The sequence below is a fragment of the Abramis brama genome (assembly GCF_963993115.1).
Source record: "Abramis brama genome assembly, chromosome: 22".
Taxonomy (NCBI): domain Eukaryota; kingdom Metazoa; phylum Chordata; class Actinopteri; order Cypriniformes; family Leuciscidae; genus Abramis; species Abramis brama.
The window spans coordinates 16,515,440-16,538,397 of NC_139984.1; the positions used below are offsets into that span (position 1 = coordinate 16,515,440).

The window sequence follows — 22,958 nt, forward strand, 5'->3', positions numbered from 1 at the left end:
TTGTGTTGTTTTAATTGTGCTATATAAATAAAGTTGCTATTGGTAACACTTTTTTTGATGGTCCCCTTTAGACATTCTGTTAAATATAAGTAACATTGAACCTCCATGTCAACTAACACTCATTAGAGTATTAGAAGAGTATTAATAGACTGTCTGCTTAATATCTGCTAATACTTTATTTCTATGCTCCTCCAACAAACATTCTACTGACTTTAAGTAAGTTTACAAGTACAATCAACTTCTATTAACCCTAACTTCTATTAACCCTAACAGTCTACTAATACTCTAATGAGAGTTAGTTGACATGTAGGTGCAATATTACTTATAGTCAAAATAATGTTTAACGGGGACCATTGAAATAAAGTGTAACCGTATTATTTTATTACAAAATATTATGTTTCATTTTTGAACTGATGATAATATGAACAACAAGTGAAATAAGCATAAACCATTACAATATATATTGAGTGAATAGTGACAGTAAAGACATTTAAAATGCTATGTCAAATGCTGTTATTCTGTATCACGGTTTCCACAAAAATATTAAGCAGCACAATCATTTTCAACATTGATAAACATAAAAAACATTTAAAAAAATTATTGTGCATCAAATCATCATATTAGAATGATTTCTGAAGGACCGTGTCACACTGAAGACTGCAGTAATGATGCTTAAAAATTCAGCTTTGCCATCACAGGAATAAATTTCACATTTTAAATCATTTTAAAATGTATTAAAATAGTAATGATAATTGATCAAATAAATGCAGCCTTGTGTGAGGATAACAAACTTCTTTGAAAAACATTTTATAAAATCTTAATAACCCCAAACTTTTGAACGGTACATCAATTAAATATAATTTTAATAATAATATAATTTCCACAATACCAAACAACTGTGACCCTAATGACATTTTTCAAAAGTTAGTACCCTTGGTGTCTTGAATGCTAGAAATGTAATATGAGACATATTTTTTAAATGTATTTAGGATGAATAAAATGCTTGCTATGAAATTAGACTTAAAAAGATAAAGGAGTTTATTAATTTAACATTTTTCATTTCCACCAGAGTGCTATTAAACCCAATAAATAATGTGGTGGAAATGACACTGTGGTGAGAATTCAAGTGCTTTACCTGCAGCTGTCTGATACTAATGCGCAGATCTGACTCGTTAAATCCATAAGGAATGTTCCATCCCAATGGCCCAAACTTTTTCCTCTCCTGGACAAGAGCATGGAAGAAGCAAACCCCGTACAAGAGCTTCTCCCAGACCTACACAACAGCAGGCAGTAATAAAATACTCTTACTGAATATCCCAAACATGAGGGAGAGTCAACATAAGACCGCAAACCGTTACTGTACTCACCGGCTCTTTGTTAGGACAGGCTGCAAAAAACTCAGGGTCTGAGATGGGGTCAGAAATATACGACTGCAACAGATTTAACCTTAAGCCAGTCGGAGGCTCATTGGTCATCTTCACGCCGTTCTGCAGTATGGTCACTGGAAACTGACAGAGCAAACATCTCATCAATTATATCCTTCGACATACAGGAACGTAAAGAACTGATTAGACAATAATTATAGTTCAAAGCAAAGAAAACAATTGTCTACTCAGGAGTGTACAGTATGTGTACCATGGGTGATGGGTAGCTGGTGAGCCAAAGACGGAAGTTTGGATGGCATGAGTCCGGGGAGAAGTCCTCACAGATCTTCTCCAAAGTGGTCATCCAGGACACGGCCAGGTGGCAGTTCTGCAAGCACACCCAGGTGCCCTCCTTCATGGCCGAGCGGATCATTGTCACTGCTATGGGACCCTGGCCTTGTCCCAGAGAGATGGATTTAAATTGGGAACCACCCATGTTCTTATCATTGGCAAATTTCAGCAGACCTAAGGAAAAGGCAAAACAGTGTTTTAATGTAGTTTTTGACAGGTTTAACACCTTAAAGAAATCGATATTATACACCCTCAACCAGGGGTTGCCAAACCCAAGTGACTTTAAAATAACTAATTATGATTTTACTTGTAGACGTAATCAAATAAATCTCTGCTATTAACACAACGATGTGTTTTCTATCTGAGAAATAATAATTCTGTAAATTGAAGAAAGAAGAATAAGGAGAAGTTCACGGAAATCCTGCATTCCGTCTTTACTATTTACTAATTGTCTGTTACATATGCGTCAGATAGATGTCTTTGGTCATGTCATGCTGTTTTTCAATGTCTCTTGCTATGACAGTTGATACCCCACCGTGATTTCTACCCAGGGGGCCACAAACTTGCAGTTGGAAAAGTTGTGTAATGTATTCCAGCCTAAAGTGTTTTCCCTAAGTGTACTAAATTAGAGAAATGTATTGTCCTATTTAAACTGGAGTGATTAAAAACTTACTAGCCATAGGATCTGCTCCAGGAGAGAGAATGAATACCAGTGGAATGGTGCAGTTGGAGTCACTGTAGCTCTTACTGAGGTCAAACGGAGGTGGTTCAACAAATCTCTTTCCCAGTTTGTCAGTCACAAATTTGCTGATTGCCGGCACAATCTTTGAAGAAAGAATAAAGTCAAATTAAATGACTATGATAAGAACAAGTCAATTTTAAACTCAATGACAACTTACTTTATCAGGCCTGAGGCATCGGTAAATGATAATTTTTTGAAGTTCGTTGAGTTTATCACACCAAGGATTGGGCAAAGCTGTGTTGTAAGGCTCCTTATTGTCATAAATGGGCAGGAAACTCTCAGGACTCTTAGTGAAGCTCTCCCTATATTCAAGCAAAGAAATGTCATATTATCAGCTGCACAAAACTTGATATACATAACATGCAAATGTAACATATCAGTCATTTCAGATGGCATGGCAGAGACTACATACTTGAGACCCTGAAGGGCAGGAAGATCACTGGCCCGGCAGATCTCATCCCAGCTCTTATCAGGTAGCCAGTTTGGATCAGGGTTGGAGACGTTGTTCTGAAGGCCAACACCCCCAGTAAACAGGAACATAAATTCAGAGTACTCGATCTCCTTCTTAGCCCTTAGAATTGCACAGATTCAATCAACACCAAATATTTTAGGACATAAATTTCATCATGTTACCATGAGATCTGACAGTAACAGGACAATGTTGTATTCAGGACTGTATCAAAGCTTGATTTGTTTGAACTTACAGCAGTAAGTTAGAACAGAGCAGGAACGAGAAGAGGAGTTTGTCCTTCTCAAAGAGAGAACGGCACACATTGCAGTACAGGTTATAGGTGAAATGGTCAGTCAGGTATCGGAGTCTCTTCTCTAGATTCTTTGATTTGTTGCTATAGAATACATATGAACAATAAGTATACATGCAAAGAAAAGTGCTTAATTTGTAAACTTGTGTGCAGTTATTCCCCACCTGTCATGTATGGAGTTGACATACAGGTTGACAAACCAGTTGAGAGAGTATTGATACATGGGATCGATGTTGGCCAGGTCTGCGATACTGAAGAAGAGGATGGAGGAGTGCTTAGCGATGGCTCTGTAGCCCTCCCTCGATTCAGCTATTTCAATCTCAGTTTTCTCTGCGATCTGGAAGTTCACAGCAAAGCACAGAGGTTAAACTAGAAACTATCATGGCATTAGTAAAGGGATTTCTTCTAAACCAGCTCTTTGATGCACTGCACCTGCTGTTTCTTAGTAATCTCATTAGACATGATCTTGGCAGCATCCAAGACCTGGATGGCACTCTCGTCTTCCAGGATGTTCCCCTCTGAGGACTGCAGAGTCTCCAGGATTTGGTCCTCAATCTCCTTAAGCTGCTTCTTATTGGCTGCAGACTGAAGGATCAGGGCATTTCTTTCCTCCTCTAATTCAGGTCTGAGTGAAAACAGAAGTGAAATATCATCAAAGGAAATTCATTCTGAATTATATTTCTCAGGAAATCAAAAGAATAAAATCAGAAACTACGCTCTGCGTTAAGGAATGTAATCTTATTATTAGTATAATGATTCATTACATTCTGGCTATATGATTCATTAAATACTGGCTGGTGTTCCTTATTAACGGTTGCATATTTGCATATTTGTGTGTATGGAAGTTTTTATTTTATTTTTTATTAATCACCTCTCTTTTGCTACCACAATACCAAGCAGCTGGTCTTCAAGGCCCTCTGGTGTAATCATGAAGTTCAGCAGGCACACTTTGGTAGCTAGTTCAGGCAGGTAATGAGGGTTCCTCAGCTTTGTGGTGATGTAAAAGCGGAAGTCATTCGAGTACTCAATCACACTCTCGCCCAATCTGATACAGTCCACACCCCCTACAAAAACAAAGCAGGAACTCACTTTGATTTCCAACCCCTGTTTGAGAGTCAAACTAATCAAGTAATCAAAAACACAACTCTCTCAAATAAATTTTTGTTTTAAGTTGAAGTAAAATACCTTGTTTGAAAACTTGTTTGAGAAGCAGTGGCTCTAAGGAGGGGTCAAGCTCCTCTCCTACGTTCTCCAGCAGCAGTGGAGTACCAAACTGGATGCAGTTCTCGAGTGTTCTCATGTAGTCAGCATCGGTTAGCTTAATCACATTCAGGTTATGCTCCTTTTCTGAGTTTTTCACCCATTTGTTGGCCTGGCCCTGCGGATCTATCATTAATGGCCTGGCAATGAGAAAACAGGGTTGTAAAACATGACATTTTGGTTCTGATAACTGATGAAAAGATTTGTCATCATTTGCAAACCCAAATTTTGAAAGGTTTTGGCTTTGTTGAGTCATACCATCTTCTGGAGTTGCTCACTATAACACCATTGTCAATAGAGAAGCTGTCAGTGGGCAGGCCAGCGATATTCCAGGCCCTGATCTTGATTGGATCTCCAAGCGTCTTACTTAGAGAGAAGTTATCAGAGGATGGGATCTTCTTTGACTGAGTAGAACAGGAATTGAATACATTGAATAAATGACACTGAATATTCATTTGCAAACAAGACTAGTTTTTACAGAGAGGAGCAATGCAGCACCTTGCAGAGCTTGGCCCACATTTTAGTAGAGTCATTGCGGAAGCTGGCAGTGAAAGCTCCCAGGTAAGCGATAACACCAGCAGATATCAGCACATCACCTGTCAAGTTATCATATGTGCACTGAAGATCATTGGCTGCTCTCAACCACCTGTGTAGAAATACAGGAACACATACTCAGTTGGCCTGAATATAGGAACTAACTGGCTGCATGCATTTCTAAGATTGGTCATAGTTGATTGAAACCTTGACTTTTCTCCTCCTAAACCTCCAATAAGCTTCTCAGCTCTCTCCAGTTTGCGAGCGCAGAGGTCAACCTGGAACTCCAGCTGAGCTTTCTCTTCAGTCTTTTCCTCCAAAGTCTTCTGCAGTGAGGCCAGACGATCCTCCACTTCCTTTAGCTCCGCCCTCTTCTGGTTCAGCAGGGCCATGGTGGTGGCCAGGGATTCCTGAGCTACAATTAGGTTAGCTTTCTTAGGGGCCACCACCTGAAAGAGAAAATAATTATGATTTCGACAAGTGCTATAATAATAAAGAAAAAGAGTATGCATATATGCATATAAAAAAAACAATTGAATACACAATGTTTTACAAAATATAATAATATAGTTCACCCAAAAATGTAGTTGTAAATTGAAAAAATGTAAATGTAATTAGCCTACTTCGTCGTTCCAAACCCCTAAGACTTTCTTTCATCTTTGGAACACAAATTAAGATCTTTTTTGATGAAATCTGAGAGTTTTCTGTCCCTTCATAGAAAGCTACACAAGGCTTTTAGGCTTTTATTCACACATAAACATTCATCAACTCACACATCAGTTGTGGTAAGCAGAAGCTCAAGCATGTCCGCTTGACATGCAAGAACCAATGAGGTTCATTCTCATGTTACACAGCACGTTTGAGCTCCAGCAAGAGGTTCGTTCTCGCGTGTCGAGCAGGTTCGGTTGAGCTTGTTTTTATGTTCTCTGATCAATGTTTATATGTGAATAAAAGCCTGAATTCAATCTGTTCATCATATAAAGTGATCCAGTCTCTTCAGAAAATATGGACGAAACCGCTCAATTCAAAAATGATTAGTTTTACGATCTCTTTATGAGCTTTTTAAAGCATCAAAGCTCTCAGATTTCATCAAAAAGATCTTCATTTGTATTCTGAAGATGAACGAAAGTCTGACGGGTTTGGAACGACATAAGGGTGAGTAATTAATGACAGAATTTTAATTTTTAGATGAATTAACCCTTTAAGTAATGTTTGTGTGTGTATAAATATATACATTACTATTTGGAAATATAATACTGAGAGTAAGCTAGAATAAAAAAAATTAAAGAAATAAAACACATTATACATAATATCTGATGTAAGAAGATATTGTAGAAAATATGTGATGTAGCTATTTATCTAATAATTATTGTAGAGAAGGATACAGATAGGGTCTGCCTACCTTTGCCATTCTGTCATAAACCTCCATCGCAGTGATCCATCTGCAAAGCCCCTCAGCAGCAGATGACGCCTTGGCAACTTTGGCAGGGTCAAAGTCAGGGTTGGTCATGTACTCACTACGGATTTTATGCATCACTTGAGCCTATCACAAAACAACATCAATAAAATACATCAGCCACAGTGTTACAAAACAACATACACGCCCTGCACAACAAAAAAAAACTTACAGGGATGTTGTCTTTGTCATATTCCTTCAGGTCTTTGAGGAAATTCATGTCCCCAAGCAACTTCTTGCTTGGACCCCAATAGTCAAGAATCTATTAGAACAGATAACATGCTGTTGGTAAACAAAAACAAAGACAGCTCTTGACATGTGACCTGACTAGACTTGCTTTTGACCTTCTGTCCGGTTCCTGCAGGATCATTGATCTTCTCTGGTTTGATGTCCTTCATTACACACACCGCTGACATCACCAGCTTCACTCCTGATGGAGGGTTCTTCATTGCTTTTACAATGCTCACATCAGCCGGCTGAAATCACAAATAAGCCCGCATCTTACATAATAATCTATCATTTTATAAACCACAATTTCCAACTTTTAATCATACATGAATTATTACAGGTCTTTATTAATTATGTTTTAAACATTCTGAGAAAGGTTTCACCCCGTTCCCAAAGTATGACATTTCTGAAATTCTGCATTCAGCATGGACGGCTTACACATACAGACTAGCGTAAAAAAAAACAAAAAAAAACGGTACAACGGAATAATGAAATACATCAGAATAGTATTACAATTTGAAAATCACCCACTGACACAACGTTCTTCATTCAAAATGTAACTGACATCAGTGCATACTATATTGTGATTGGTATTCATTATTACATTCATTTGCATACTTAACTTGTGACAGGTATTGTCTCCCTTGCATGTATTTCAACTTTTATAACTGCCTTCACACAGCACAGTTATTCTCCATGTCTGAATATGCCAACTTCTCTACTATATAGTATGTGAAAAGCAGTATGTAGTTGACCTTGAGTGTGTCCAGGGCAGACAGTGCAGCCTCCAGTGCAGGGATGGCCTCAGCCAAGTCACTCTCACACTCATTCTTCAAAGCCTGGGCTTCATTCGCTTTTATAGTAGCCGTTTCTTCATCCACACGGACAAGTTTGCTCTTCGCCTCAACCTCCACTGACTCAACCTCTATCACCTGCAAAAGAGAAACATGTACGGTACCCTAACATATATAGGCAAACTTTTATCAAAATAAAGTCAAAATACCTAAAAAAAATCTACAATAGGAACAACAGAAACACTGTAAATGATACATTTGGCAGTACAAAATGAACAAATGATAATTTGCTTTAAACACAGGTACTGTATGATAGACGTTACTGTTTCTTACTTTCATTATTTTGGTGTTGTCAATCTTAGCCTGCTCAAGTTTAGGCTGCAAGTCCACCAGCTCCTTCTTCATTTCACCCACCTAAACCAGCATAGATGCATTAAAATCACTTCTCTGCCTTATTGACCATCATTAAAAAGGCTATGTATTATATACACCATTGTATGGATTGAAAAGATCCGATTATCTGCTACTTTCTTCTGTACATTATTTCCAACACATTACCTGAGACTCTGCAAAAGCTAATTTGTCCAGTCCATTTGTATATCTGTTTTTAGCACTCATAACAGTGTCTCGTTTTTGAGTGAGAAGAATTCTGAAGGCAGCTATGAGCTCCAAGTAGGAAGTAGGAGTCACATAGTTATGGCGACCCAGCTCTGACAAAAACCTGCAAATATATTACACAATTTAACTCTTGCCTGAAAGAATATTTGTCATAACTTTACTGTTCAACATTGCAAAGTGCCTGTGTTCTACAAGTCACAAGTTAAAGAAATTGTTCACCCATCTTCAGTGTTTTTTGGAGGAACTACCTCTATATTAGCTTAAGCATCATACCTGTGAGACAGATCAATAGCAGAAGTATGGAAGGTCTTGCAGATTGGCACGACTTCCTGACGCTCAAGATCACTCAGCTCCAATGTCTCCAAAAACTTATTAGCCACTCGCTCCAAAGCCTCTTCAGGCCATGGCTGGGGAGATCAGAAACTGAACTTTAAATTCACTTTCAGAGAAGGCTTATATTCAAAATGACCATAATTACTAAAATGCTTAACCATCTCTTCCCTGGCCTTGCCAACCTTACCTGAAACCAATCTATGGTGCAGCAGTTAATGAGGGAAGGGAACTGTCTGAGGCGGTTTCGGAAGGCATCTCCTATTGGGCTGAAGGCCACTACTATATGTAGGTTCTCTCTGCAGCGAGTCACAAAATAAGCAAATAGAGCCAGAGGGCTGAAATCAACATTTTTATTCCCAGCCTGAGCAATGGGACGTACACCCTGTAGGGGACACAGAAAAGAAAATAATATAATTTTCTTACAATACAATACAATACAACACACACATGAATAAAAAGTTTTATAGTTCTTGCATTTATTTTGTCGTCGGTATCTTACCTCCATGATTTCTTGCTTCTCATCCACAGCAAAAATATTTGGTACCTCTCCTGTGTTTAAAATGCTGTCCACATCTTCTAAAAAGGCTTCGTCCTTTATCTGAGCGTCAGTGAGCAGGAACACCATTTTCTGGCCCTTTACTCCAGCATTCTTCATCAGGCGCTAGACAATACAAAATCCATTAGGGGGCACATTTGCCTTCTAATATAATCTTCACATAGCTCTTTTCCATTCAACAACAGTTCAAAGTGACAGAGTGCTGTCAAGCTACAGAAATGTGTGCAATATCCAAGTGTATATTACAATAAGTAGTATTTATTACTTTTATGGTGCTTAAATAGTATTTTTTGTCCTTTTTTTGTTTGTAGCTTGACATCCCCTGGTCACAACAAATTGTTGTGGTATGGAAATAGCTGCATTAAGATTCATTAAAAAACATTTGTGTTCCATGGAAACAATAACAGCATAGAGTTTTGGAATGGCATGATGGTGAGTAAATAATGAAAAGAAAATACCTTCAGATCATCTCTCCATTCATTCATGCCATAGCTTTTGGAGATCTCAGGCTGGAACAAAGTCATATTAGCCATAAAAGTGGCAAGCCTGGTGATGGACTGACGGCCGCTGCCTCCAACTCCAACCAACAGGGCATTTCCACCAGGCTGTTTTAACACACGGCTGATCCTGGACAGGTGCTCTAGAACGTAACTACACAGAACAAGGGAGACAATCAATCAACACTGTCAGACTTTTGATCGATTCCTCTTATTGGAGAATTACAGTACGTTACATCATGCGCTTTTGAATAGTTACCGGAATATGACCAAGTTCATGCGGTTCTTGTGGGTTTGGTTGTACTCCTCCAGACAGGCTTCTACCACCTCACCAAAACGCTCAATGGAGGGAACCTCTGCATACAGCCTCTCACTTTCATCCACGTCAGGGGTCATATAATCGCCAAATAGCATGTTCCGCATATTCTCATCACAAAGCTGAGGGAAAAAATATACAAAAAACTAATCATCTTTGGTTTCACAGGGTCAGAAGTTCCTTCATATTCATCACATACATCAATTACATAAGATATTAAGATAATACAAATCATGGTTACGTAATATTCAACTGAATAATTTACTAAATGGAGGAAGCCTTGGATGTTTTGTTTTTTTTACGTACAAGTTTGTTACCATCCTTAAGATGTTCAAAGACTGTTTCAAAGTTCTCCTTGAAATGCTGCTTCACAATATTGCTTATGAGTGTGAAGAGCCAAGCTCGGTCCTGGTCGTCCACAAGGCGGTCATAGAAGACGCGGTACACTTCGTGTACAAAAAGCCGGATCATTGTTCGCTTGTCCGCAAGTGAATCCTTCTTCAGTAGCAGGCAGCCCTGCACCACTCTTGAGAAATCTCTCAGGTTGAAAGTGTAATGAGACTTAGCTGGAGTGGGAAGGAGATTTTCTATGGCCTTTTTATAAACCTATTTCACACAGAACACAGAATTAGACAATGTAGAATTAAAATAAACAAATAATGGAAATATATACCGTTCAAAAGTTTAGGATCAGTAAGCTTTTACTTTTTTAAGAAATTAATTATTTTATTAAGCAAGGATGCATTTAATTGATCACAATTGACAGTTAAGATGTTTACATTGTTACAAAACATTTATATCTCAAAGAAATGTTGAACTTTCTATTCATAAAAAAATCCAGAAAAAAATGCATCATGGTTTCCACAAAAATATTAAGCAGCAGAGCTGTTTTCAACATTGATAATAATAAGGAATGTTTCTTGAACACCAAATCAGCATTTAAAAGGATTTCTGAAAGATTATGTGACACTGAAGACTGAAGTAAAGGCTGTTGAAAATTCAGCTTTGCCATTTGGAATAAATGACATTTTAAAACATATTTGTCACAGGCGCGTGTAGGCAGGAAGACGAAGACAGATAAATATAGTTCCAAACGTAGTTTAATAACAAGTAGGCTAATCCAAGAGTTGGTAGGTAGGCAGACAGGCATACCACAACACAACTAAACGTAACGGTGACCGGACCCTGAATGATGGTGAAGGGGAAAATTAAGTACTGAATGCAAACGAGGTAATGACAATACACAGCTGATATACATGAACTTATAATGACGGTAACCAAGGAGACAGATTAGTGGCGGGAATCTGAATAAAGAAACATGTCACTAACGAATACAAACAGAAGGTCCATGAAAACTGAAACTAAACCGAACAGAACGTGACAATATTAAAATAGAAAAATAAAAATATTTCACAATATTAGTGTTTTACTAAATATTTGATTAAATAAATGCCGCCTTGGTCAGCATAAGAGACTAAAAACATTAAAATATCTTACCAACCCCAATCTTTTGAACAGTAGTATATACATACAGTATACACATACAAATCCGTGAGACCTTTTTTAATATTTTAAAAACTTTTTTTGGGACCACAAATTAAGATATTTTTGATGAAATCAGAGAGCTCTCTGACCCTTCCATAGATAGCAATTTAATTACACCTTCAAGGCCTAGAAAGGTAGTAAAGACATTGTTAAAATAGTCCATGTGACTACAGTGGTTCAACTTTAATTTTATGAAATGACAAGAATGCTTTTTGCACGAAAAAAGCACTGTCTGTGTCAGTCTCCTGCGCAGTTTATGTTGTAAATACAGTGCAGCGCTACCGAGTTCTACGTCAGAATGGTGAGCCGTTCTGACGTAGAACTGGTAGTGGTAAAGTGGTAATTAAATTGCTGTCTATGGAGGAGTCAGAGAGCTAAATCAAAAATATCTTAAATTGTGTTCCGAAGATGAACAAAGGTCTTACGGGTTTGGAACAACATGAGGGTGAGTACTTAATGACAGAATTTTAACATTTGGGTGAACTAACCCTTTAATTGCCTTTTTACCCCATGACTCACCTCAAGTGTTGCAGTGACTATCTGATTGCCAATCGTGAAGCAGTCAGGTGGGAAATCATTGGTCCGGAGGTAAAAGGTCACAACATTAGAGAAAATGCGCACCATGGTCTCATCGCTGAATGAATTGATGCTGCAGATGTTAAAATGGCGAAGGAAACGAGGAGTCACTGCATTCCTCCCACCACCAGGAGGGCCCATCGCAGAGATCAGTTGTACGTCCATAAGTGTGATTTTTGTGGTGTCCTTGAGATCATACCTACAGCATAAGGACTTGATTATAACAGCAAGAAAATCAAAGAATCAAAAGTCTAGGACAGACAATACTGATTTATAGTGTACTGTATATTTATAGTGCAGTAGTGTATAGTGTAGTTTAGTTTACCAGTTCCCATGGTCAAAATATTGACGAAGCAGCTCAATTGGAGGTTGTGCACCAAACACTTCTTTTGCTGGCATATTCATGTCATCCACAAAAATTATGCATTTCTTTCCCATGGGAGGTCCATACACTCCCTTTCGCCTTTTGTCTAGTCTGGACATAATAATGTTCTAGAGGATAGAAAGAAAGTTTGTGTCATGGAAAAATACCACTGATAGATTCAGTGGGTTCATTCTAATATATTGACATCATGGTAATTGTAAAGTGGTTACCTGGGTCTGACTGGCACTGGTGCGAGCTGAGAAGTTGATGAAGAAGGGAAGGAAAAGGTCTTTGTCGAGATTGTTCATTAATTTTTCTTTCACATAAACAGATTTTCCAGTGCCAGTGGGGCCGACGAGCAAAAGAGGCCTAAGTTCAATGGAAAAATAAGATGAGTTTGGATAAAGGGAATAAAACAAAATCTATAGCTTAACTATCAAAGCTAAAAAAAAATATTTGGTCTAATGCAGAGGTTCTAAAACAGGAGGCGAGGGCCCACTAGGGGCCTCTGCAAACTTCCAAGGGAGCCACAGGACGACTTTAAATACTTAAAATGAATAAATTATAAGTAATATATTAAAATAGTGTAACTCTAATCTAAATTAAAATGTTTCTGTTAATACAAGCAGAAACCATAAACAAGCAGCTTTGTTATAATTATAGCAGAAATATCTTAGCCTATTGTGTTGTACAAGGGTGGTCTTTAAAGGTCAAAGTGGTTGAGGAGCACTGGTCTAATGTTTGTCAAGACAATAAAAAAGAATACTTACATCCCAAATTGAATGCAGAGATCCATCAGATAAGTGTATCGTACAGTGTCAATTGTGGGGACAATGATATCCTGTACTTTGGTATTCTTGTCCCCTAATGGTACATTTTTGATCGACTCATTCCAGTGTACCCAACGTCCTTTTCCTTTGAACTAAATTTGCAGGGAAAAAGAGTCATTATCTGGAGTAATATGTCTCAAATTCTCATACTACTAAACTCTTATTTACCAACCTCATAACTGTAGTCATAGACAAGACCTTTCTCGTCAAAGGGACATTCCCATCTTGACACAGTAGCAGGTATGGGGTAGTCTTCTGCATTTCCTGAGATAATTTCCCTCAGAAACTGATCAAATCGACTGCGACTGTCTGTATCACAGCAACCACCGACAGACCACACCAGGGCAAAGGCAAAAGCAGCCTGCATAGGCCAAAATTCATGTTTACATTCAACTGTGTTCTGAAAGGTTGTGTATTATGCCTTTTAAATGAATAATTACCATGATCCATGTGTGTATGTTTTTGTTCCCTGGATCTTCCTTTAAAGGTCCAGTCAGCAACATCTCAAAGAGTCGTGTGAGAGACACAACAGTATTACTGTTGCTAGTGGGAATGACCTCCTGGAATATGAAACTTAATGTAACTCAATGAGCTCCAACTGATTTGTTGACAACATCTAAGATCAAAATAATATAACATGGTTATGCTATACGCAATTCATAACGTTACGCAATTACCCGGCATTGTTTGCGTAACAAAACAAGTGCAGGAGGAAGTAACCACTCAAAGAGCTGCTGCAGTAGTGTGGAATTGTCTTGTGTCTGAAGTGGTTCAGGAAGTTTTCTCATCCATGATAGCACCAGAGGAGACCATCCTAGCTGAGACGGCTCCATGTAGATCATTCCACAGCGACTCACTGTGGCTGGCTATTTCAGAAATCAGAATTTGTTAGCATGCTATAGATAATGGATCATGATGCTAAAGTGGCTTTGAATATCCTGTATATCTGGACAGTGCTGGAATTCATAGTGAATTTTGAGACAGGCTGACTTACAGAAGCTTGCGACAAATCCATGGCCTCAAATATCAGACTCATTTGATTGGACATCTGAATAATCTCCCCACTCATGAGGCATAGCTAAAACGAAACAAAATTTCAATGACAACAGCCACCAGCCTCCTGTCTAATAGCAAATGCTCCAACAACATTGATATATTTTTTCTGTATAGATATAATATAATTGCCTTTTTGTTGTCATCTAGCACAGTGTTCATGCTTTCAATCCACAGCGTGTCTATGGGGCCATCAAACACCACCCATTTCCTGTCTGGGGTCTCACTGGAGGCAAATTCTCGAAAGGTGTTTGCCACAATCCCATCAGTCCACTGATAAAACCGAAACGAACAGGTGAAAAAATGCACAAATAAACAAACTGTTATTTTTTTAATCTGTCTGATGTAGAATTCAAACTCTCACCTCATGGGACACAGGATCAAACTGACCAAACAGTTGACCCATCGTAATAGATTTAGGATTGACAGTTTGGTACAATACTTTTTCTTCATCATTATAGCCACACTCATTCATCAGCGTCAAAGTATCAGCAAGAACATGAAGTACTTTGGTTTTTCCAGCAAATGGTTCTCCGACAAGCATGAACCTATGGAATATTTTAAGTCAAGAGAATATTTTATTCTTTGGTCCAACCTTACAACATCGGATAAAAATCCACTTACCCACTTACCCATGACGAACTATCATCATCTCATACGTTTGAATCATTTTGTCCAGGAAAGCCTTGACAGGTTGCACATTGTGCTTTTTGCAACACTTTTGAGCACATTCCAGGAACAACTAGTGTACATGAACAAAGATGTAATTGAAATCTCTTATTTCTCACAAGCAATCTAATTGAGAAACTAAACAAACAAGCAAAAACATACCTTATAATCTGCCACAGGCAGAGAAATTCCTGGGAACAGGTCACTGGTGATTCCATTGAAAAGAGGGATATCATGGGAAAGAAACTTAGGCTCATTGACATCCTTGATGGACCGGAGAAGCTATCAACAGAATGAGGATAACATATCAGATTTCAGCCAACTTAGGGTATAAGATACTATGCTAACTATTCTTCCATTTAATTTACTTACAAGCATATCCTCGTTTTCATCTGGAAATTTGAGTTTGAGGTTGCCAGCAGCCACCAGCACTGCTTTAACAGCTCTCATGCCATAGTCATAGTGAAACTGAGAAGATAGCTGCTCAGAGCACAGCCTGTAGGTCATCACAATTTTCACTGAGAGAGGCTTAGCATTGAGGAAGCCATACGAGTATAAGGAGATCTCAGCGATCAGTGCATAGTTGGGCACCATCATTGCCACTGTTCTAAACAAGACCTGAGCAACATGAAAACAGAATAGTATAGTTAAAGCCACATTGCACTGCCTGATGATAATGAAACAAGTTACACATAATAAAAAAAAAAACACCTTGAGATTATCAGGAAGTTCAGATCGGCCAGCGTATCCAGGGTTCATAGTGATGGCGACAAAACAGTTGGGGTTGAGGCGTAACACTGTGCCCTCGAAGTCAAAATGTTCAAGTTTCATTTCGATGGCCCTCTGAATACACAGGATCTGCTGAGCCACCACCGACAGCACCTCCAACTCAATCCGGTTAAATTCGTCAAAGCAAGCCCAGGCACCAGTAGACGCCAATCCCTTGAAGAACTAGGAAAGAATAGTCAGTAAGTTTTCATGTTATTCACGGAGCCCATTGAGTAAATTATAGATAAACTGGTGAACATAGCCTAATAAAATTAGAGTGTAAGAGATTTCTGAGTGTAGGTTTCTGAGGAATAACCAGATAAGTTGGTCATGGACGAGTCTTTGATGTATTACAGGACACCAGCTTTATGTTTGAAATGTAAAAACTGTCACCTTCCCCATGGCTAGGTAGTCAAGGCCATCTGAGCAGTTAAACACCACACATTGAACAGCAAGGGCTTTGGCCAGATCTTTGGTGGTTTCAGTTTTGCCTGTGCCTGCAGGTCCCTCAGGAGCTCCACCCAAATTCAAGAAAAATGCTCCAATCTTTGAAAGAGAACAATAAGCCAGATATCAGAAAATAAAATAATTATGCCTCAAAATAATCACAAAAAAAAAAAAAAATGTAGCTAGCATGATTAGTGTTAATTTGTTAATATTGTTTAGGAGTTAATACATTGTCATAGCTGAGTATTTTCTGTATTCTCATAGCATAATGAATAGCATAAAATAAATTAGCCATTAAATATACCAAAGTTCGGTAGCATCTGTCTGTTAATGGTGTGATGACCAGGCGAGGAGAGTTTCCAAGGTATTCATAAGCATACTTGACATCACAGTTTATAATGCGAACACGAACATTCTCGTTAGCCCAATAGTAACGTAGCTGGGCCAGCCACTGAAAATCTGTCTCACTTGAAACTCCTGAAATGGATATTGAAAGAAACCCACAGTACAATATATTAACCACAAATTCAAATATTTTTGTCATATATTAAAGATAACTTTAAAATGTTTTTTTTTTCTTTTTTCTTACAAGATTACAGACTTATTGATTTATAAACTGCATAATATTAGCTACCATGTAGATACATCTAAGCAAGATAACCTTTCTCTATCATCTCCATGACAACATCCCTTGCGTGCACATCTATGGTCACTAGTGCTCCAAGAGTGGTGCGTGTCTGCTTGGGCAGCTTCCCCCTCACCAGCTCCACAATATCATTCAGCTGATTCTGCAGCTGCTCATAGTAGTTCTTCAGACCCTATGAAATCATCAACATCTTAGACAAATAGCAAAATAAACAGAGAATTCAATGGTCCACTGATATTCAGAGTGGTTTCCTTACATTAGCTCCACTCCTGATGGCCTCATGTACTTCCAGTGTCCAATACATCTGAGAAGTACAGAGGACCACCTGTCCAGGCCACTCACGTACCCACTGACTCCTTTTAGTGTCTGGATAAGCCTGAACACATTCATCACAGTAACATGGTGCATAAAATGTAATAAGATTAAAGAATTTTAAACGAAAAGTGCAAATAGGAACATGAGTTTTTACCAGCCTGGAGTGATTGATCACATCCCTGACGCTTCTCAGCATGATGTCTTCCACCTGCAGCAGCCACTTTTCCACAGCTCCTCGTGCTTCAGAGGTAGAGATCCTCTCGATGAGCTCCACACGCTCCCCCTCACTGCTGTACATGGCCTGGATGTCCAGGTTGGGCAGGAAGTCCAGTTTGGCAATGCCCTCAAAGCATTTCTTTAAATGAGGCTGCACTCGCATGGGATCTTTGGTTTCTGAGAGAATCTCCAGCATCTCATCATTTGACAGGAAAAAGAATCTACAGAGTGTGAAAAGGATTATTAATACTGTACGTACGAAGGTTATATGCCGTGGCAGATAGTATGATGAGGTGCACTAACTTAAAGGTGAAGTGTGCAGTTTTGATATTGTTACCTAAAACTAAAAGTATTTAAATTGTTTTCCTTAACTAAAATAAAGCTCAAATAAATAAAATATAAATATTAGCTGAAAAACATAACTGAAAATTAGAAATGTTGCCTTTATAAATAAGAGAAAGTTCAATACTGAAATTACTAAAACTAAAATAATATTGAAAACAAATCCAAAATAAATTAAATAGAAAAATAAATTAGAAATAAAATAAATGAAAGCTAAATACAAATATTTACAAAACTAATAAAAATGCTAAAAGCAATAAAACAAACTAAAATTGAAATTATAAAAATGAAAGCTAATTGTAAATATTAAGAAATGCTAAAAACACTGCAATTGTGTAGTATCACTAAATGGAACTGCAAATATAATAACTATTTCCAAACATGTTTCCCGAACGAAACTACTGTCTACCATTGGTCCAAAAATCAATAGCCCCACCCCAAACTCACACAATTGGTTGTTGCTGTTCCGCGACTTGTCAGAACGATCAAACAAATAGCACTTACTTTTTTCTACAAAATCTTTTTTATGAATGGCTTATTTTGACATTTAAAAAACATACATACTTTACCTGAGTGGTGAGCATGAAACCTGATTTTTTTTTTAAATATATATATTACCGTGGAAAAAACAATCTTTTCTTTTCAAGGTATGCATTCAGGCCCTTCATAATGTTCTCAAGGAGGTTGTAGGACTCTTGCAGATTTTCAAACAAGCCAGGAAGAGAGGTTGCAGGTAAAATCTGTGCACATGGGGGGATTATTGGTATTAGTTTCTTTCAAACATAAAATCTAATCGATGAATGAGTTTTATACTGCTAGCATGTGAGCAAAATGATTTCCAAACCTCAAATGTTTTTATTATTTATATTATGTCTGTTTCATCACCTTTGGTTCCTTCACACAGTGTGTCATGACCTCCTTCCAGTGTTTGTTTACAATCTGGAAGAGACGGCCCTCCTCAGGCATCTGCTTCATTATATCCTCTGAGCTGAAGATGGGCTCCAGGTATAACCACTGATGTTGTACCTTCAGCCACTCATCTATAGTGTCTTGGATACGGATCAAACGCTCCTCCCAGACCTGGTTTGAATCAGCAAAAATCTAAATTAGTCTTTCTAAATTAACTCAGTATCCCTTAACCACGATAAAGAAAACTAACAGACCAGAAATGAGCTCATAATATGTTCTTTACTTGAATATCTGTCTGAATATTTCTTATGCACAAACTAAACCAATTGCTAAGAACATGTGAATCAATAAAAATCCAGTAGTCTTTATATAGACACAAAAGTTTTTATCTGTGCATTAAGCTCCAGGTGAGTGGAAAAGTTTTTATCAGATGAATTCCTTTTTTTTTTATTTCTTTTTTTATTAATACATATTTATTTCTAAAAGAAATACATAGGTTTTTGAAGCAAGCTTGTTTAGAAACTGTTATTGGTATTCACATTTGTGATTGTGAATAAAACAAAATACAAAATTACTTTTTGTGACTACAAAATTACTTGAAATACCCATCCTTCAACTATCTCACCTTGATTTCTGTCTCGAAAGGCTTGATGAAAGGAGAGCCTCTCATGGTTTGGGTTTTCACTATCTGGTCATCTAACATGGTTTGAATCTCATCCACAGAGGAGAGAATGGACACACCACTGTCCCTGTACGGATGATATTGAAATGACACCGTCTCCCAAACCTCCACCATATTATGCATGGCCCTCTCCAGAGCGAATTCCTGAAAGTGAACAGTTTCAAAAAATATGTGAGGTGTTTTGTCTATACGGCATATAACTGCACCAAATTATCTGGGGTGGATTCACAGTGTTATTACTTTGCTGGCTCCTGCACTGATGCTTTCAAAAAGTTCCAGGTACGGGGTGAGGTTCTGTTTGAGGATTTTGCGCAGACTGCTGCCAGAATCAGGGGTCAAGTCATGGCCCGCAATTTCTGACATTTGCTCCCAGTGCCGAGGTCTGATGCCGGGGTTACACAGGATGGACAGCATTGGAATGTACTCCTAAAAATATATAAAACATAAAAATTCTGTAATTTATCTTCCTACATGCAATTCCATGAGTAAATTATTGTTCATTTTTGGATGAACCAATCCTTTAATGTGTAGGGTGGAAACATTACCTTGAACTCTTTGACTTGCTCTACAACACTTGAGCAGATGTCAATAGTGGCACTCTCCTGTTTGTCTTCTTTCTCTTTGGGCTTCTTCTTTTGTCCTGCTTTTTTCTCCTTTTCTTGCTCAGCCTTCTTTTGTTTCTGCAGGAAGAACTTCAGCATCTTGTATATTTCTCTGATGTACTCCTCAACCTCCAGCTCTATACTCTCACTATTCAAATCCAAGAAAGACCCGTCCATCCATCTACACTCAGATGACAAGACAAGATAGCATCCTTTATATCATAAATCAAGTTCTTGGAGAGGAAAATAAACTGTCTGAAAATAGTGGCAATAAAGTGATGCAATTTATAATTATAAATCAGAGGAACATGAATCCACAAACTTCTTTCTTGTGCGTTGCCATTTCAGAACCAAGTTGAAGAGCTTCTGATAGGGCTCAATAGTTTCCTTGATCACCTCCACCTCTGGGTATAAGGTTTGCTCCCACTTGTAAAGGGCTTCTTCTTTGTTGATATAGACAATTGATTCCTCAATGTCCTGGATCCTTTTCTCCACTGTTCTCACATCAGAAGCATACTGGAAAGGAGAGGAAGTATTGCAATACTATCTTTCAGAAGTCCAATAATCATGACAGATTAAATGAAAGAAAAGGTTTAGCCAAAAAAGTTTTGTAGTAATTTTGTCACCTTCATGTCGTATTTAATTTATTTAACAAGAGATCTTAAACACAATATCCAAGCTTCTGTTTTCCATACAATAAAATTGATGGTGATGTACCATGACAAGCTCCAAAAAAGAAAACGACAAAGCATCGTAAAGTTTGGAAAGCAGAAGCATGGAGGTTCTGCCTGACAGATATCCATTTGTGTTTCACGGAATATGGGATCGAAATAATGTGACAGACAAAATGTTAATTTTGGGTGAACTATTTCTTTAACTGGACAAATAAACTGAACATTTCAGTTGGCAATATACCTGTTGAATCATATCGAGTTCAGAGCACTCTGCAAATTCCTCCATCCTGCGGCCTACTTTCTCTATTTCTAGCAGCAGCTTCTCTCTTCGACCCATAAGTTCCTGCTGACTCTTTTGCTTGCCTTTTTCAATCACCTACAAAACAATTGTGTAAGTCCTTCTAACAGAAAACTTAAAGTTTATATATTTAATATCCATTTAAATCCATCCCTGGATAATTATTCACCTCATCACTTTGATCAAAGATGGGGTAAATGAATTGTGGCCAGAGCACTACTGTGGCATTCAGTTCAAGGTGCTCTGGTTCAAAAATATGTACATTCATCAAATAATCCATCCTGTGCTGTGTTTCCTGGGGGGGGAAGTATTTTAAAAAGTAACCATTTTAATTGTTATCCAAACTAATAACATGTCAAAGTAAATAGTTCTGAGGTACCCACCATTATCTTATTGTTGAGCTCCTCTATTTCCTTGGTTTTCACCTGATTAATGTAAGTAATCATTTCTATCATGTCCTCTGTTGTTTCAGGGACTTTCAAAGCCCTGTCCTGAATGGCCTCAAACTCTTTACAAATCCTGAAAAAAACCCAACAAGTCTTCACTAAATTTCAAATATACAGTATATACCACATATTTCACCTAAAAATTTCACAGGTTTTGGAAGACATAAAGGTGAATAAATGATGTTCATTTTGTTCAATAAATGACATGTTCATTTTGAGGTGAACTATTGCAAACACATTGGCAAAACACTGATCTTACTGAAGACTGCATTGATGGTGTGAGCTGACGAGCTTTCCCACAATGATTTCGGAAAGGGTTATCGCTTTCTTTGCAAGACCTTGTTTGAGCTCCTCACAGTCCAGTCGCACCATGTCAAAATGGATCAAAGAAGGAAGACCAGATATCTCTTGCGACAGTGCCCGAAACCATTCCACTTGCTGACATGCAGCCATTTAAGATTTAAGAATACACAGACATTTAGTGTAAAAAGGATTAAACACAAAACAATAAAAGCAAACACCGTAGTATATAACTAAAAAAACATTACCGTTCAAAGGTTTGTAGTCAGTAAGATTTTAACTTCTACTTAGTATATATCACATTGCTACAAAAAAATTATATTACAAATAAATTCATCCCAGTTTCCACAAAAGTAATAAGCAGCAAAATTGTTTTCAACATTAATAATAATAATAATAAATGTTTCTTGAGCAGCAAATCAGCATATCAGAATGATTTCTGAAGGATCATGTGACACTGTAGACTGGAGGAATGGCTGCTGAAACTTCAGCATTTCCATCACAGGAATACATTTTTTATATATACAGCGGGGGAAATAAGTATTGAACACGTCATCATTTTTCTCAGTAAATATATTTCCAAAGGTGCTATTGACATGAAATTTTCACCAGATGTTGGTAACAACCCAAGTAAGCCATACATACAAAGAAACAAACAAAAATAAGTTCAGAAATTAAGTTATGTGTAATAATGTGAAATGACACAGGGAAAAAGTATTGAACACATGAAGAAAGGGAGGCGCAAAAAGGCATGGAAAGCCAAGACAACTGCTGACAACTTACAGTAATTAAAAAGCAATCCAGCCCCCTGTCAGTGGAAATTAATAACAGCTGGTTCAGTCCCAAATGATGGCCTACAAAAAGGTCTCATTTCCAAGGTGTCACACAAGACACATCTCATGATGGGTAAAAGCGAAGAGCTGTCTCAAGACCTTCGCAACCTAATTGTTGCAAAACATAATGATGGCTTTGGTTATAGGCGCCATTCTAAGCTTCTGAATGTTCCAGTGAGCACTTTTGGGGCCATAATACGGAAGTGGAAAGACAATAATTTCACCATAAATTTGCCTCGACCAGTGCTCCTCGCAAGATTTCTGATAGAGGAGTGAAAAGAATAATCAGAAGAGTTGGCAATAAGACCTTTTTGTAGGCCATCATTTGGGACTGAACCAGCTGTTATTAATTTCCACTGACAGGGGGCTGGATTGCTTTTTAATTACTGTAAGTTGTCAGCAGTTGTCTTGGCTTTCCATGCCTTTTTGCGCCTCCCTTTCTTCATGTGTTCAATACTTTTTCCCTGTGTCATTTCACATTATTACACATAACTTAATTTCTGAACTTACTTTTGTTTGTTTCTTTGTATGTATGGCTTACTTGGGTTGTTACCAGCATCTGGTGAAAATTTCATGTCAATAGCACCTTTGGAAATATATTTACTGAGAAAAATGATGACGTGTTCAATACTT

General features: G+C 37.9%; 1 protein-coding gene across 1 annotated transcript in view; it reads right to left on the minus strand.

The window, feature by feature from the left end:
- Positions 1–22,958, minus strand: part of dnah12 (dynein, axonemal, heavy chain 12) — a 30,262-nt gene that overhangs the window by 3,627 nt on the left and 3,677 nt on the right. The window contains exons 11-65 of the mRNA XM_084099757.1: positions 21,452–21,630; positions 21,130–21,265; positions 20,916–21,041; positions 20,690–20,824; positions 20,097–20,290; positions 19,718–19,955; positions 19,413–19,598; positions 19,116–19,316; positions 18,467–18,661; positions 18,200–18,321; positions 17,178–17,460; positions 16,965–17,084; positions 16,724–16,880; positions 16,367–16,539; positions 16,009–16,161; positions 15,559–15,798; positions 15,220–15,465; positions 15,010–15,129; positions 14,811–14,920; positions 14,543–14,726; positions 14,311–14,451; positions 14,120–14,203; positions 13,803–13,991; positions 13,566–13,685; positions 13,298–13,486; positions 13,066–13,217; positions 12,526–12,664; positions 12,257–12,423; positions 11,875–12,130; positions 10,117–10,416; positions 9,754–9,932; positions 9,456–9,648; positions 8,941–9,102; positions 8,629–8,823; positions 8,382–8,515; positions 8,049–8,211; positions 7,824–7,904; positions 7,452–7,628; positions 6,813–6,944; positions 6,641–6,730; positions 6,415–6,555; positions 5,220–5,461; positions 4,977–5,124; positions 4,737–4,882; positions 4,404–4,618; positions 4,090–4,282; positions 3,651–3,843; positions 3,383–3,555; positions 3,162–3,302; positions 2,870–3,028; positions 2,615–2,759; positions 2,389–2,539; positions 1,636–1,889; positions 1,368–1,508; positions 1,136–1,273 (exon numbers count right to left, since the gene is read on the minus strand). Coding sequence (XP_083955883.1) covers positions 1,136–1,273; positions 1,368–1,508; positions 1,636–1,889; positions 2,389–2,539; positions 2,615–2,759; positions 2,870–3,028; positions 3,162–3,302; positions 3,383–3,555; positions 3,651–3,843; positions 4,090–4,282; positions 4,404–4,618; positions 4,737–4,882; positions 4,977–5,124; positions 5,220–5,461; positions 6,415–6,555; positions 6,641–6,730; positions 6,813–6,944; positions 7,452–7,628; positions 7,824–7,904; positions 8,049–8,211; positions 8,382–8,515; positions 8,629–8,823; positions 8,941–9,102; positions 9,456–9,648; positions 9,754–9,932; positions 10,117–10,416; positions 11,875–12,130; positions 12,257–12,423; positions 12,526–12,664; positions 13,066–13,217; positions 13,298–13,486; positions 13,566–13,685; positions 13,803–13,991; positions 14,120–14,203; positions 14,311–14,451; positions 14,543–14,726; positions 14,811–14,920; positions 15,010–15,129; positions 15,220–15,465; positions 15,559–15,798; positions 16,009–16,161; positions 16,367–16,539; positions 16,724–16,880; positions 16,965–17,084; positions 17,178–17,460; positions 18,200–18,321; positions 18,467–18,661; positions 19,116–19,316; positions 19,413–19,598; positions 19,718–19,955; positions 20,097–20,290; positions 20,690–20,824; positions 20,916–21,041; positions 21,130–21,265; positions 21,452–21,630 — 9,321 coding nt within the window. The remainder of the gene's footprint in view (positions 1–1,135; positions 1,274–1,367; positions 1,509–1,635; positions 1,890–2,388; positions 2,540–2,614; positions 2,760–2,869; positions 3,029–3,161; positions 3,303–3,382; positions 3,556–3,650; positions 3,844–4,089; positions 4,283–4,403; positions 4,619–4,736; positions 4,883–4,976; positions 5,125–5,219; positions 5,462–6,414; positions 6,556–6,640; positions 6,731–6,812; positions 6,945–7,451; positions 7,629–7,823; positions 7,905–8,048; positions 8,212–8,381; positions 8,516–8,628; positions 8,824–8,940; positions 9,103–9,455; positions 9,649–9,753; positions 9,933–10,116; positions 10,417–11,874; positions 12,131–12,256; positions 12,424–12,525; positions 12,665–13,065; positions 13,218–13,297; positions 13,487–13,565; positions 13,686–13,802; positions 13,992–14,119; positions 14,204–14,310; positions 14,452–14,542; positions 14,727–14,810; positions 14,921–15,009; positions 15,130–15,219; positions 15,466–15,558; positions 15,799–16,008; positions 16,162–16,366; positions 16,540–16,723; positions 16,881–16,964; positions 17,085–17,177; positions 17,461–18,199; positions 18,322–18,466; positions 18,662–19,115; positions 19,317–19,412; positions 19,599–19,717; positions 19,956–20,096; positions 20,291–20,689; positions 20,825–20,915; positions 21,042–21,129; positions 21,266–21,451; positions 21,631–22,958) is intronic.